The 15970-nt window shown below is 38.9% G+C and overlaps 2 protein-coding genes across 2 annotated transcripts; one reads left to right on the plus strand and one right to left on the minus strand.

Moving 5' to 3' along the window:
- Positions 1 to 6415: 6415 nt before the first annotated feature.
- Positions 6416 to 11445, minus strand: mzt1 (mitotic spindle organizing protein 1). The gene is made up of 3 exons (XM_003438289.3): positions 11170 to 11445; positions 10893 to 11038; positions 6416 to 6868 (listed from the first exon to the last, which is right to left on the minus strand). The coding sequence occupies exons 1-3, from the start codon at positions 11219 to 11221 to the stop codon at positions 6845 to 6847; spliced, it is 222 nt and encodes a 73-aa protein (XP_003438337.1). The 5' UTR covers positions 11222 to 11445; the 3' UTR covers positions 6416 to 6844.
- Positions 11446 to 11455: 10 nt separating this feature from the next.
- Positions 11456 to 15963, plus strand: bora (bora aurora kinase A activator). Its single transcript, XM_005474262.4, has 12 exons — positions 11456 to 11610; positions 11892 to 12046; positions 12143 to 12249; positions 12404 to 12449; positions 12549 to 12627; positions 12756 to 12800; positions 12905 to 12961; positions 13062 to 13330; positions 13644 to 13806; positions 14288 to 14853; positions 14951 to 15085; positions 15405 to 15963. The coding sequence occupies exons 2-12, from the start codon at positions 11897 to 11899 to the stop codon at positions 15423 to 15425; spliced, it is 1638 nt and encodes a 545-aa protein (XP_005474319.1). The 5' UTR covers positions 11456 to 11610; positions 11892 to 11896; the 3' UTR covers positions 15426 to 15963.
- Positions 15964 to 15970: the final 7 nt, after the last annotated feature.

Below are 15970 nucleotides of genomic sequence, written 5' to 3' on the forward strand. Positions count from 1 at the left end.
TGATAGTGTTATCACAGGTGGATAAAAAAATCAAAAAATATTTTAAAAATCAATTAAAAAAAAAGCATAACTTTTTTTTTAAAGGTAATTCGTGTTGCACCTCCTCTCTTTTGTAAATGCAAAGCGGCAGTACAGGAGCTTGTACAGGGGCCAGTAACCTTGGCTTGACAAATTGACCCCTTTACCTGTTCCCTGAACTGATTCCTTATCCACACACACACACACACACTTCCATCATTTACATATGGAGCTTGCAGTCCTTTCAAAGTGGCTTTCACGGAACATTGTGTTGATAATGATCTCAGTCGAGAGGGAGAGAGAGACACAGATCTCCAGAGACCATCTCACCATAAGACAAGGGGGAAGAGGATAAAACTCTGACTGTACTCCAACTCAAAGGACTTTAACACTTCTTTCCCTCCCAACCCCCCCACCTCTCTCGAATAAGCCCTCTTGTGTTTTTTAATTGGCAGAAATTAATCTTTAGGATGTAGATGGTAGATTTACATTCATTAAAAGTCAAGAGAGGAAGCCAGGCTTGATGCTAATCAAATCTGCTTAATTATGCTTAACATGAGTATCTCCAGGGGGAGAGAGAGAGAGAGAGAGAAAGAGAGAGAGAGATAGCTAACTCGAACTTTTTACTTTTTGCCTTTGATAACTCCTGCTGAGTATGGCCTTTTCCTTGGCAAAAAGAAATGTCACGACTCTCTTTCTCCATCTGTAGAAAATACACCGATAAAGCCATTAGTGTTGAGGAGAGCTGATTCATGTTGTAAATTCCCACCTTTAAGTGTTTAATAGGTAGTAAAATGTTCGGTTCTAACCTCCCAGGGCAGGGCTTTGCACGTTTTTAGCCATCATCTGATAGGCTTATAGATTCACTGATATATGATGAACTCAGTCAACTTTGCACAACGGTATAAACAAGGACCTGATGAGTAATATGCCAGCCTAGAGGAAAGCTTCGCCCCTATAAACTGCACCGCTAGGTTACAGTTTAATTACATTTTTCATTTTACCAGAGAATACCACTGCAGGATGAACTGGTGGGAAGTGACTTTGTCTCGCAACAGGAAGGTCATGAGTTTAATTCATACCGCAGCTATTGTGCTTAAACTCCCCTGAAAAGAAAACAATGAAGTAGCCCAATACTCAAGTCACTCAAGTATAAAAACACAGTGTGGCACACACAGGAAAACTAATTCATACTTCACTCTAACGTTAATCAAAGCTTGCTCGCAGATCTTGAGAAGTACAGCATGGTCCTCATTTATTTTGAAGTCTAAATTATCCATTATGAGCACAACACACCTGATTCTCCAACCAAATTATCTTTTTGGGTTATGCAAGCAGCATAGTTTTTAAACTCACTAGAATAAAATGCATGGAATAAACTACTTTAAAAAAAATCCCCACATTTTTAAATTGTAAATCTGACAATGTCATAGCAGTGAAATGCCAAATCAGTGGTATCCTTAGTCTTTGAAGTGCTTTAAGTTCCTCTTCCTCAGCCTATCTATCTTGACCGCCTGGGAAGATTCTCCCTTCACTGAATATTAGCCTACTGAGTTAATTAATGTTTAATATCTTCTTCAGGACCTCTAATTGCACCAGTAGTATTATAATTTAAGTTTTAACCTCCAACATTTCCCTCACTTTATTTTTATTGTATTATATAATCCTTATTTGTTTGTTTAAATGTTTGTTATGTTCGGTGGACTTATTGATTATATTAAAGATTTCCTAGGAAATAACAGTCAGATCCCAAGTGAGTTGCCCCTGCCAGAACAATGAGCTTGTCAGAGATTTAAATCCGGTTTAAGATGCTTTTTCCTTGCTGTTTTATTGCCTGAATCAAATACACGCAGCTTCCTTTAAGATCCCAATTCTGGCTGCAGTTTTCTTCTTTTAACAGTTCATATTTATCTTGCCACGCTGCCACCATGAGCCAAAGAGACAAAGATAATGTTCATGTTGTGTCGCTGTTTGAAAGCCAAGCTCTGGTCCTTTCCACATGTCTGTTTTGGCCAGTGAGCAGCAGAAGCATGAGGGAAATGTGTAGGTGGTTAGATCAGCCGATGAAGTGTAAATACCACTCAATCTGTTCTCATTAGAGGAGTAAAAACATACGAATCACTTCGCCTCTATTAAAAATGCCCCAGGGTCCTAGTTAAGCGTGTGTGTGTGTGTGTGTGGTCATATATGTGCTTGTGTGAAAGAGAAGGAGGGGGGTAATGACAGAATGATGTTTTGGCATTTGTGTCTGCAGTGGGGATCTGAAATGCCACCACCATCAATGCTGCTTAATTCTCAGAAACAAACTCTTAATCTGAACAGACAATCCGTTCCGACAGCCACTGTCATGATTCAAATCAACTTGGAGTGAAGAGTGTGCGTGTGCTCTTGTGAGTGAGAGAGTATGTTATTGTGTTTTGGTATGTCATTAGGTGCCTGTGAGCGTGTGCGTGTGCATGACCAAGATATCACACATCCATTCCACATTCCCCTATGATAATGTGGATTGATTATGGATATGATAATGAGAGGCCGGCGCGGCGTCGCGACCTTCACAAGGTCTAATTGAAACAAGCGTTGGTCCTCCGAAGCACTTATCAAGTCACACAGCACATCATTAATCACGCAGAATACAAGCTGTCACTGTAACACACATACAAACACACACACACACGCGCGCACACATTCTCTAAATTTTTCTGTTTTTCTAACATACACACACACACACATCCTCTCCATCTCCCTTCTCCTTTCGCTCCCTCTCTCTTACACACACACAAGCGCACACACAATGCAAGCTGTCACTACAATATGCCTGGCATTGTCTTCTTTTAAGGAGAGTGGACAGCTCGTCCACCCTCCATCTCTATTTTCTACAAGAAAAGTTGAAGAACAAACAAGCTGTTGGAGTTAAACCTTACAAATAAGAAAGAGGAGAGCGAGATTGTTAAAGCAATCCAGCAAACAGAAACAGCTGTTCACTCCAGAAAAACTCTCCTGAAATTGAATTAGCACGAGTTGTTTTACTACCTGCTTTTATTAGAAGACAATTTAACAACCAAATGTGATTCCAATGTCTGATTAAGGCAGCATATGGTGCCTACCTGTTAAACACAAAGTGTTCAGTACCAGCTTAACGCCTGAGTGAGTCACTCGAATAAACTAATAAGCTCAATATCATATTAGTCATTACATAGTCCAACACACAAAATTTCAATCTGATAAAAAGGTGGTTTCATTATCATCACAGGGAAAACACAAGGGAGTTTGCATGCGCTGCCGATACCATCATCAACTTTGTTAATTGTTATTCAATTAACTGCTTTTGTTAATGAAACCAATTAATACTTTAAAACAAGCAGGGAGATATACGATTATTATGCATCTATGCAGAGCACAGCTAATTACAACTGTAAATCAATCATTTCCAAATTAATCATCTTGGAAAATGTCCAAAAACAACAAAGTCACTAAAAGACTTTGGAAGTTTTTTGCTTTTTTTTTTAAAAACATATTTTGATTGCCATGCTATTATCTTGTCTAATGATTGTTAACGATCCTTTAAAGAGTTTATGATCCAATTTCCTTGCTATGTAATTGAATTGGAACCTAAATAGTATAATCTTAAGGTTTAAAAGTGTGCCCAGTATTTAATCAGCGGTGGAATATTGGCGAAATCACTAACAAGGTCACAGAACTCCTCTTGGGGCAAATACAGTCAGTGGAGCTTCACCTTGCGAAAGGATGAGGGCCAAACAGGCTGAGACTGTTACAGAAATATTAATCAATCAATCATTTCAATACAGAATACAGACCTCCAGGATATGCTCCACTGCTTAGTAATGACATTTTTTTTAATCAGTGGTAGAAGAACCGTTTTAATTTCTTGCTTAAGTTATCTTTACTTAAGTAGGTACACCAATTACCAGTAAAGGATCTGCTCTACAGATATTACTTCAAACAATACTGGAGTGCTGCTATTAAGGCTAACTTACTACTGCACAATCTGTACTGTTATGATCAATAGTTTGTGATAGTTGTGAGTTGGAATGGATAAACATTTTTAAAACAATAACCAAACCCACCACCGTGTAAAAAAAAAAAAAAAAAAAGTACTGTTGCTTTCTGCTTATGGTCCCATGCCACTTGCTCTAAAACAAGTTGATGCCATTAAAGCAATAGTCTCGAGAGAATCTTTAAAAAATTAAAGTGCCATTATCCTGTACTAGAGACCATAGTGGCCACTGCACAGCAAAAGATAATACTTACTAGCAAAATTAACTTGAAACCTAAAAATATTCATATGCAGAAAAAAGGGGACAAAATTACTGTGCATTAAGTGGATTACAGTTGCTTATGAGTTCATGTAACACACATTTGAATGCAATCTGTGTGGATGTGGATATTATGGGTTTTAAACCTAATCCTTGAAATATTGTAGCAGAAGTATAAAGTTGCATATTAAATTACTGAAAAAAGTACTTTGAATACTTCTCTATTACTTCCCATCACTGTGTGGGTTGTGCAGATGCAAGTATCTTAGTGGTGGTAAAACATTTGTTAGACATAGACAGAATATTTCATGTTTTCTTTTAAACCAAAAATTCTAGCCTTAATGGACAAACAAAGCCACGTCTCTGTAGGGAAAGCCTCACCCCAGCCTATTTATTGCTGAAGGTAATTAGTGACCTGAACACACAGAGATTTTTGACTTTTGTTTAAACTCTGCTTCAAATTAGTCTCCCCACTGTAGTTGTTTTCATACGCCAATATTGTTGTAATTCAGGTTTGGAAAAACATCAACAGACCATCTCTCCCTTTACTTAGGGACCTTCTAATCAGTCCAGTCTAATTATTTTCCTAATATCCACTGCACACACCTGAACTGTAATTGCTGCACATAGATCTTTCACTTTTAAATGAGACTGGCCTCATTTATCAGAAAAAAATAATCCTCGCCCTGGATAATTATCAGACATACAAATATAAACACCTTTAGAAGTTTTGACGTGAGGACCCGCTCGCCTCTTAAGTTGATACAGTCATGTGACCTGACCAGTGCCCTAGTTGAACACCTCTTAGATGTTCATGCATATATGGACGCTAATCTCTGTTAGGACTGTGGGATTTGGGAATATTTTGTTTAACAGAGATCAAAGTAGCTGCTAGGATGAGGAGAAACCTTCAAACACATCAAACAGAGGGCAATACATCCCGAATCCCACGCCCATAGTAGCCAATCAAGCCATGCATAACTATTTTCTTTTGTAAAAGAAAAAGATTCCAGGTTTTGGTCTTCCTTCATCAGCATCTCCTGCAGCTCACCCCCCACCGAGACCTGGGGTTGTTTTGGCTTACGGACTATCAAGCAGAGCCACCGTATCGAGTCTGTATGTCTCTCGTTCTTGGTTAAACACGGTGTTGGTAAAGAAGAACAGAGAGATACTGTGTTAGGAGATCAAAGCAGCAGTACAGAGATTTAGACTCGGAGCCTGTCAGTCAAGATGGCGAGACAAAGCAGAAGAAGACAGAAATGCTTACACACACATGCTCTCCTGCTCAATCGCTGGCTTTCTCTGTGGCGTGCCTGTGAGGGGTGAGGTGTTACTGTCAGATGGCTCAGGGGCTACTCATTTGTAGACATCTACAGCACTGCATGAACACCTAAGCTCTCACACATAAGGGGACAGACAAGCTACTGATAAAAGCCTGTGTGAATAAGAGGTCTCCTCTAGCCTATATATGGCCTGTGGAGGAATGTTCCCTGCTCTCAGCATTTTCTCTTGTCTCGAAGATGAATAGATCTATTTTAAAGACAGGACAAAAACAAAACAATGCTGTGTGCTTGTACGTGATTTAGGAGCTCTATTCCTTGTTGATCAAAGATGTGTTTTCTTTTTTGGGGGGGAAGGAGCAAGTTTGCAGTATTCTCCAATGATTTTTGAGAATAGAGCACAGACGTAAAGGAGGAAAGATTTCAGAGCAACAGTGCATCCTGCTGTAAAGAATGACCCTTGTTCAAGTCTTCGTTTTTGAAGTGCGTCCTGCATGGTCTGTTTTTGTATTACACTGTGCAATGTTCCACCAGTATCTTTTCCTTTTCACCCAGTCTGACAGGAAAAATAATTTCCTTTGTAAAATCCTGCACAAAGATAACCTCCCAATAAAAGGTGAAGGGGTGTAACTATGAATTCACCAGGGTGGATTTGGAAAACTGGCTCAACATAAGACAAAAATAAAGAAATAAAATATGAAAAATTGATTTTAAAAAGTACCTGATTAAATCACAGAAATGGTGATTCAGTAGGAAAAACTTGGTGGAATAAATTACAACTGTGCAAGCTTCCCAACAGCGATAAAGACTTCTGACTGTAATAAGAAAGACAACACCACCTGGTGGCCGCTCACTGTAACACTTTAATTTACACTTCATCTGCCACATGTAAAACAAAAATGGCAAAAGTTGAGAAAAAACAGAAATGCAAAACTAAAACAATTCACCATATATTACAGATATTAAAAAACAAAAACAAATTAATGATCAGAAATCGAGTCTGTACTCAAATTAAGGCAGAAAGTCAATTATAGCCTGAAGTAACAGGAAAAACATGGAGTATGTCTATATTTGAGACAGAATGGTACGAACTCATTTCAGGAGAAGACTACATTAAAAACACAAAAGAGAAGCACATTAGTCACCAATTAGACACACAGTGCCAAAACGGAGACAAATCTGATTGGCTGGCGATCCCATGTATGTACACTTGCAGGTAGGAGGCACGATCCCATTAAAAGGTCCAAAAACTTAAGTGATCTGTTTTTATCTTCAGTTTGTACAGTTCTCGGAAGCCTGAAAGAGAAAATAAATAAAAAGCTAGTTAGTCATCATCATGACTCATTTTTTTACCAGTAAAAAGCATATGATATCTTTGCCAAACAAAAAATGAATGGTTGGGAAAAGACGAGGAAAACACAAAGGCTACCTCAAAATTAATATCACACATGACCTTTAATGTGGTTTTTCAGTCTCTGCGATGAGAACCAAAGAGTTTTTGTTTTTTGTTTTTTTTAATTTAGCACAAACAGAAAACTGTAAGCGAAATCAACAAAATTAACAGACCAACCAGAACTAAACCTCTCAGTCTGTACTGTCTGTCGTTCTGACATACACTCACACCTTGCTAGAACCGGGATGGACCACCTTTTGCCTTCAGCACTGCAATAACTTCATGGCACAGATAGAGATTTCAGTCCATACTAACACCACAGCATCACACAGTTGCTGTGGATTTGTCAGCTGCACACCCATGATGCTCTACTGGATTGGGATCTGGTAAATCTGGGCGCCATCTGAATACAGTGAAACAACCAGTTTTGGATTATTTGAGCTGTTAAATGAAGATAATACACTTTGGTCATTAAGGGATGGATAAGCTCATCAACAATACTGTCCAGTTTCCACTAAGGTGCCCAAAGAGTGCCAAGAAAACATCCAACCCGATTACACCACCACCAGTGTCCTGAATTCTTGATAAAAGGCAGGGCCTTTGCAAACCATAGCCTCAGTTTCCTATTCTTAGCTGACAATAATGCCACCCAGTGTGGTCTTCTGCTGCTGTGGGCAATCTGCTTCAATGTTCAGCACATTGTATGTTCAAAGATGCTCTTCTACATACATTTGTTGCAACAAGTGGTTCTTTTTAGTTGCTGTTGCCTTCCTATCAGCTCAAAGCAGTCTGGAGATTCATGGCAGGAAAATCCCAGTAGATCAGCAGTTTCTAAAACACTCAGACCAGCCTGTCTGGCACCAACAACTATCCTGTCCTCAAAGCCAACTAAATCACCTTTCTGATAATTGGTTTCAGGTTCAGCAGGTTGTTTTGACTATCTCTATATGTCTGCCTAAATACATCAAGATGCTCACATGTGATGGGTTAAGATGTTTGCTGTATTGAGGACTTGAGCAGTTGTACCTAATAAAGTGGCCAGTAAGTGTACAGTAGGTCGCTTTTAGATCAATGTTCCTCCCAGCTTCATACTCACAGTAGTCTCATGACACTGAAGGACACGTGTAGAATATTTATCATCAATACCAAAGATTTGTTTGCTTGTGGGCTTGAGCACTGACCACATTTGCTCTTCATCCTTTTTTTTTTTTTTGTTCTCCAAGCAAGATCTGTGTGTGTGTGTGTGTGTGTGTGTGTGTGTGTGTGTGTGTGTGTGTGTGTGTGTGTGTGTGTGTGTGTGTGTGTGTGTGTGTGAGAGAGAGAGAGAGAGAGAGAGAGAGAGAGAGAGAGAGAGAGAGAGAGAGAGAGAGAGATTTTGAGTACTGGATGGTAATTCTAAGAAAGCTGTATGTATCCTTTCATACACAGCTTGAGAGATAAAGAGATCTCTCTTTGGAATTGGGGAATAGAGAAAATGCAACATACACAAGAAACGCCGAAAATTAGAAATGAGTGAAAGGGACAAAATGCTTTTTGCATGTGCTATGACTGTTTATGGCATTTTCTATTTGTTAAGGCAACTGCATGCAGTAAGACTTCTGTTGAAAGATTTGAATAAAAAAATGTTACAAAGGCTCACTTATAGTAATTACTTTTTTTGCAAGTTGACTGTGGTGGTCTTTTAGACAGGAAGCCAACAGATTATAGATGCAGCAGAGCATATCTGAAAGGGGCCAATAGCAGCAGGTTAGGAGAGAACTTTATATATATAAAAACCCCTTCTGTGAATCTGGTACTTCATATCCTGATATGCATTAAATGACCACAGTTTATTTTCTGGACGACATGTTAAGCCTCTTTCAATGAGTAAAATAATCTTGGTTGGAAATCTGTGTTCAAGATTTGGTTATACTGATTCTTATATCTGTGCAAATCTAATAATATGCCCATAATGCTTTAAAATCAGGTGTTTTGCTTACTTTGTGTCGGCATATCTCAGTAAAACTGGTATGCAAAAAGAGGTTCTGTCACCCTACACCCGGCTGCATCTTTATAAACATTCTTAAATTTCAGATGTTATCTATACTTCACACACACACAGCCTGTCACACTGCCATTGCTGGTGTTCGCTTTTGTATTGACATCAATTAAACATCTGAATAAGTCCGGAAAGACTCGGTTGGGTGGTGTGATGATAACTAGAACAGGTATTACATATTTGAGGGATTACACAGAACACTTTTCTTAAATGTAATGGATTATGTTGCTTAATTACTCCCAGGAGAAAGTTTTCTCCATAAAATTACCTGAAACTCATTGTCTCATAATTATAGAATTTTATATCATATTATATAACAGTATAAACCTATAGGCTACAGTCCCACACACAAACACAAATCCCTATCCTAATGAGGACACACATATGATCTTTACTCTAGTATTTTTCTTTAGTATTTATGTATGAACACAAAGTATGCTGGGGTGGGGTCAGCATTCACTCAGCTTTAACATCACTCTGGGTTCTTGGCTAGATTAGCGTTAGCATGTCGTCTGTGCAGGTGCTTGTAAAGATCCGTAGTTAGGTTAGCAGCAAAATTCAGTTGTTTTTGTCCTGGGCAGTTTGCAATTTACCATCGTACTGGCTTTTAAAACTAAAGTATTGTTTATATCCATGCTGTAGACTGTGTCACTATTTTCCTCCTCCAGTGCCATGAGAACTGATAAGCGAATCTGATAGGCAGGCAGGCTAACAATTCCAAAGAATTTAACTACTTGGACCGATTCCACAGACAAGTGACCGCCACTGTGGGACATACCACTTGTTTATTCACTGAAGTAGGGTTAGATGTGCATTTAACAGTTTCATGCATATCCCATCTTAAAGATATTAAAAAAAAAATGTGAAAATTGTTCAAGTTACACAAAAAAAACTTAAATGTAAAGTATTTTTCTAAACACATAGTTTCAAGCATATTTAACATATTTCAAACAAATGGTCTGGCAGAAATCACCTCTTCCTCAATGTGAAAAAGAGATGATGTTTGACTTTTAGAGGAAATTTTTAAAAAAATGTGCCGAAGCCCATTAATGTCATAGGTAAGGATGGTAAAACAGTGGACAGGTACTTGAGTGTTCACTTGAATGAAAGACTGGTCTGGAGGATAAATAGTGATGCTATGTACAAGAAGGGTAAGAGCAGACCGGACTTTCTAATTAAGCTCAGATTCAGTTAGCAGTGGGAGGCAGCATCAGTGCCAGAGATGCCAGCAGGATCAACAAACTAATCCACAAGTTTGGAACCATCATTGGCTGGAATCTGGAGTCACTTAAGTCAGTGAGGGACAGGAGGTCACTGAATAAACTGCTTACCATTATGGACAACCCATCTAACTCACTCCATTCCAAACTACAGAGGGCTGACTTTGCTGCCATAAAGGAAAGCATTCCTACTGTTCTCTATAAAACTCTACAAGTCTCCTTTATATAACTGGTGAAAAAAGGTGAAACAAGATTAGATGGCAGAGATATTTCTGTATCAAACCTTCTTCCTGTGATTTCTCAGATTTATAGTGTACATGTTCTTTTTAATGCCAGTTGCATTCATAAAGAATGCAAAACTAACACAGACAGACCTGTGTTTAAATTGGAACCAAAATTAACCTAACCCCATGCATGTCTTTGGACTGTGGGGGGGACGGTGAGTACCTGGAGACTATGCAAAACGTCATACAGAAAGGATCCAGACTGGATCCAGACCTTTCCTAATAAGAAATCAAGTATAAGCCTGTGGTACCTTTAATAATGCTGTAGATTATATCATTTTTATCCTTCTGCCGCTTTAACAATAATTTCCTTGTTGGCTCAGTAAAGTATCTACATGTATGTACAATGTGAGCTGATTAGCTTTTAGGGAGGCTGTGTCTGTACCTTAAGGGACTCGGAAGCTTTCCGCAGTTCTTTGATGACTGCAGAAAGAGCTTCTGGGTTGATGCCCTGCTCACACAGTCTCACGCATATGGATAGAGACTCCATATCCAAGCCAGTGTTGAGCAACCTGGAGATCTCCAGCAACACTGTTGGGGGAGGAGGTAAAAACAGACACAGCTATGACACACATGCTAAAACGTACTATATATATTTTAAGATGAATTTACAACTATTATACAAATACACAAAATACTACACGCAGTAATTACATATTTACCGTCCATCGTCTCCCGTACTGCGTTTAGGTTTGCGTTTGCTGCACTGGCCATAGTGATGGATGACTATAGCTAGCCAACGCTTGCTAGCAAGTGGCTGACAAATTAAGACTTAGAGACACAACGCAAAAAATCAGCCAGATTTCAGGCGTTTCTTATACATTTAGATTGAATCAGCAAAAACCAGGCTAGCACAATCACGTAAAGGTCAATATAAGATCCTAGCTAGCTGACAGCGCTCATTGCCGCTACTCGCGAAAGTGTGCTGAAGGAAGTGACGACACGAAATTCTTCATTGGTTACGCGAACTTCCTGCGACGATTCTATTGGCTAGCCTACCTTGTGGGCGAAATTAAAAAACGTTTGAACTGGTCTCTCTGCTGATTGTTTGCTGCTGGCTTTCCAATGAATATTGCTGTTAGAGTTCCGGCTCATTCACAATTGTAAGTACCAACAGTTGTAAGACAAACGTTATCTAGTTCTTGCGTAAATGTATAAATAAGTTAGGGGTGAAGTGAAATGTGTGAAGCTAAATCCTCATTTTAAAAGCTGCTTCCTTCGAAGGTTTTTTTTTAACGCTATAGAAACAGAGGGAGTAATGTAGCCAACGTACCAGAGTAGAACAAAATAATACAAAAAATCGCCTTATCACGAAATAATTTTAGTGTCTTTTTGTGATTGGATTGTCATTTATCGTCATCCCGACTTTGATATTTCTTGTCAGCTAAAATGGGGGACCATGCTGAGATCCAGATCACTCCAGAGACTCCAGGCAGGCCCTCCATTAGAAACCCCTTTGAAAGTCCAAACGACTATCACCATCTTCGCGAACCGCTGGTGCCAAGTCCATCTGTATTCAAGTCCCTACCTTGTAAAGCTGTAAGTTTTAAATTTACTTCATATCATCTACTCAACTCGTTTACTCATGATTTGATGTAGTCTCTTAATAATTCTAGACTTGTTTAATTTACCCAGACTCCACCTAAGTTTAACTGGTCTATTGATGAAATGGCCAGTCTCCTACCAGTGCACATAGACCCAGAGGAAATTCAGCGACAATCTTTTTACCTCAGTCAGACAAGGTAAGTGATGTAATAAGGCTGACACTGTGACAAATGTGAAATTCTTTGAGGAAGAAATGTATTGTTTTATTTTGTGATTTTAATACCTCCTCTATGTATTAAACCTGGGGAGCTTATTAAAGACTCTATCAAACGTGAGTGGTCTTTCTTTTAGGACGGATTCGGACATTGAGGAAAAACGTCAGAATGCTATTGAGCAGGTAACCAAATCTCATCCTTTACTAATGATACAGAATTTAGTGTACCCAAAATTTATAGATTCCCTTTGTACTGATGTCATTATCCTGTCTCCAATAAAGTTTTTCACCAAAGGAATAATTGTCCCTTCCCCCTGGGCGGCACCAGAGACCCGTAAAGTCCCTCAGATTTCTAAGAGTAGTAAGTTATCTTATCTTTTATGTTACTTCTTAATTCTTATAGGTTTTGTATTTGTATTTATTTTGTTTTTATCCATAGATTTCTGTTGAACTCTGGTTTTGTAAATGCTTTTATTTTTAATGTTGTAGGTTCAATGTCTGCAATGATTGCAGAGGAGCCAGAAAAAATTTCAGGTTGGTTACTTTTTTTTTTTTTTTTTTTTACCTGTTTTGACTTTTTTTCCCCCTTTTACCTACTTTTTATATATATATATAACTTTGTGTGTTTTGATCTACAGTTGGATGTCAGACAACCCTTACATTGCCTTTGGCTTTTGATTTGGAGAAAGTTCTAGGTAAACCTTGACTAAACACCAACAGGATCATAGTGAGAAAAAGAAAATCGAACAATCTGCTGTCAAGTCACTGTTTCTGTTTTTTTTTTTTTTCTCACAGGGGAATATTACCGTTATGAAGAAGTGTGTGATCCAGTGCAGGAGAGTCTTAGCAGCTCCTCCTTGCGACGAAAACTATTCCTTGATGGCCAAAATAGTTATAGTGGCTCAGACAGCTCGAGCCCTCCAAGTCCAGAGAGAGGCAATGCCGGTCAGGAAAAGCCATCTCTCAAGAGAGGAGACTGCGTTGAAGGTTCTGAGGGAGAAGCTGTATCGGCTATCTTTTCCTCCCCTTCGGCCTGTGGTGTGTCAGCTCCGACGCCTTCTACGGTAAGTAGAGGAGTGTAGGGATTTCATATACACAACCGTTACCCAAACAATTTAATTTTAAGCATAAAATTCAAAAGAAAAAAATGCATCTGGAGATCATATTTTGCTCAACGAATATTTTAATAACAGGAAAATGAACATTTACACTGTTAAGCCTTCACCCAGGCTTACACTAAATAGTTGCTGTTGATTTGTTTTTGTGTTTTTGCTGCCTTAAAGGATTGTAAACCTACACAGGTTTTTATCTTCTTTGTTAAGCAGTTTACACGTAATGAAATGTGCTACATAAATAAAATTGCTATTGCTATTTTAGGGTCAGTTCTCTTCGAGTCCCATCCAGCACGGACGCTTCCGGGATTGTAGCCTTGGCAGCATCGACAGTCCTCTCTTCCGTGATAGGTCCTCTCCTGCTGGCCTCATCTCCCCCACAATTTCTCCTATTGTTGCACATGCAGCACGCACACCTGTTGGCTCAGGTACACAGTTGTAACTAAAACACTAGTTACACTTTGTAACTAAAATTTTAATATCCAAACAAATCAAAATTGGAGAAATATTGGCTAAGGCTACATCCACACTGACATGGTTTTGTATTTAATAAATAAATATATAATTTTTTTTTTTTTTTTTTTATCATGACAACAGTTTTCATCCAGCTAGTAGTTTTAAATCTTCCTCTATAATACATGATCCTTTGAGTATGGTGGTGATGCCTCCATGTATTTAGTTGGTGATATTATGATAAAATGCAGAATAAGTTGCATTGGAGCAAGAAGAACACCTATATAATTTGGTCTTTACATTGAATTAAGGACTGGTAATTGAGGCAGATGTGTCTTCGTTATCTTCTGAATGGGGATGTGCTTCAGGAATGTTATGATCCAACAAAGAATATGTGACTGAGAAGACAAAATGTTGGTAAAAAGGCAAGTAATTGTTACTGTGTTCTTTCTTTAGCTGAGAGGAACCAGCCGAGCTGTTTGACCCCACGTGGTGCCCCCCTGGACATGGTCGCTTCCTGCAGTGAGAGTCCATTTGTTGAGGGTTGCTCTCCCATTCGTAGCTGCTCCCCACACCAGCTCCATTGCCACAATGAACCCCAGCGCATTTCTCGACCCAGGCCCAGACCTAGAGGCCGCTGCTGGGCTTCCCCTCCCCTCATCTCACCGATCCTCAACCCTAAGCTCCCAGACAATGAGGTGGCTGAAGAACACCTCCCCTCTGCCACTCGCTCTTCTTTCCCCTCTATGGAATTAGATTCGTCATCATCACCCCTGACACAAGACTCTCACCCCACCAACACTGAGAGAGTTAGCATGGACCCAATGGAACCTGTGAAAATGGAGGAAGGCAAAGAGACAGAAATTGAACCGAGGCTCGAGTATGAGGAGGATGAAGGTGTGGGGCCTTCCGAGCAGCTGACCAGCTCTCGCATGGTTAATGCATCAGCAATAGAAAACTCTCACATGTTTGTGTCTCTCCTGGCAGAAGGAAGCAGCATACGCTACGATTCTAGCATGCAGGTTTGTAAAAACAGCTTAACCCCGGGAAGGATAATTTCATATTGATGTTTTGGGTAACAGAATATTTCTGATTGACTGGCTTTTTGCACGTGTTCAGGTGGACAGCGGTTATAACACTACCTCAGCAGTCAGTCTTATTGATGGCACCAACAAAGACTTTGACAGCAAAGAGTTCTTCAGTTCAAACATGGCAGAAGATGCCTTCCAAGTCACTCGACACACTAAAGTAAAGGTACTGACTTTACACACAATCACAAGAATGTGGATACATGAGTTTGTGCCTTTAGATCTAATTGTTCCTAAAACTGTTATTATCAGCATTAAGTTTTGTTTTAAAAAAAAAAAAAAAAAAAAAAAAAAAAAAAAAAATTACTTCTTTCATTCATTTAGTAAAATTTAAGCAACTCTTCACTGAGAAAAACCTAAGATTAGACACTTTAAACAACGACCATGTTAGTGTAACAGAAAACCCTGAAGTGTGCTCTAGTGTGTACATTGTATATCCTTACTTTCTTCTTCTTTTGATTAAAACTAAGTTTCTTCTCTTTCAGGTGTTTTTTCCTCACCACTGAGCCAAGTGATAGATGGATTGAAAGGGATTCTTCTTCTAGTGAAAGCATGTGCTTAATATTTTGCAATCAAATACAACAAGGTTTACACTATGTCTAAAGCATTTATGGTAAATATGTTCAGTTAGACTGAATTGTGTTAACTGTTAAATGAGGTATGAATACAACCATGGGGTTTCACAAGTTACCTGACTGGAAGCAGAGTTTCTTTAATCACAGGTTATCAAAGGGAAGTCTAATCCACAGACAGTTGTACTTTTGAAACCAGCATCAAACTATCAAGTCTGCATTCAACTTGCACAACAATAACCTTCCTGAAAGCTGTATTGATCCTAGCACAATTTCTGTTGTTTTTTGGGAGTTTTGTTTTCTTTTAATTTGGTGTTGGATATATCTTGACTTTCAGGCAACATCAGATCTGAGCTGTATTTATGATTTTTATAAAACTTTTTTTTATCATGTTTTGATACGGAGTTGTTTTATATCACAGTCTGATGCGCTGAATAATGCCACTAATGAATTAAAAGCTGACTGAGCCATTTCTTCGC

Source organism: Oreochromis niloticus, linkage group LG13 (genome assembly GCF_001858045.2).
Source record: "Oreochromis niloticus isolate F11D_XX linkage group LG13, O_niloticus_UMD_NMBU, whole genome shotgun sequence".
In the NCBI taxonomy this organism is placed as follows: Eukaryota; Metazoa; Chordata; class Actinopteri; order Cichliformes; family Cichlidae; genus Oreochromis; species Oreochromis niloticus.

Excerpts from the sequence above, each read along its gene's own strand:
- mzt1 (XM_003438289.3), bottom strand. The coding sequence starts at position 11,221 with ATGGCCAGTGCAGCAAACGCAAACCTAAACGCAGTACGGGAGACGATG. Across the intron at positions 11,039-11,169 it reads AGTACGGGAGACGATGGACG|TGTTGCTGGAGATCTCCAGG; the intron begins GTAAATATGTAA and ends CTCCCCCAACAG. Across the intron at positions 6,869-10,892 it reads AAGCTTCCGAGTCCCTTAAG|GCTTCCGAGAACTGTACAAA; the intron begins GTACAGACACAG and ends TTTCTCTTTCAG.
- bora (XM_005474262.4), top strand. The coding sequence starts at position 11,897 with ATGGGGGACCATGCTGAGATCCAGATCACTCCAGAGACTCCAGGCAGG. Across the intron at positions 13,331-13,643 it reads CAGCTCCGACGCCTTCTACG|GGTCAGTTCTCTTCGAGTCC; the intron begins GTAAGTAGAGGA and ends TTGCTATTTTAG. Across the intron at positions 15,086-15,404 it reads CTCGACACACTAAAGTAAAG|GTGTTTTTTCCTCACCACTG; the intron begins GTACTGACTTTA and ends CTTCTCTTTCAG.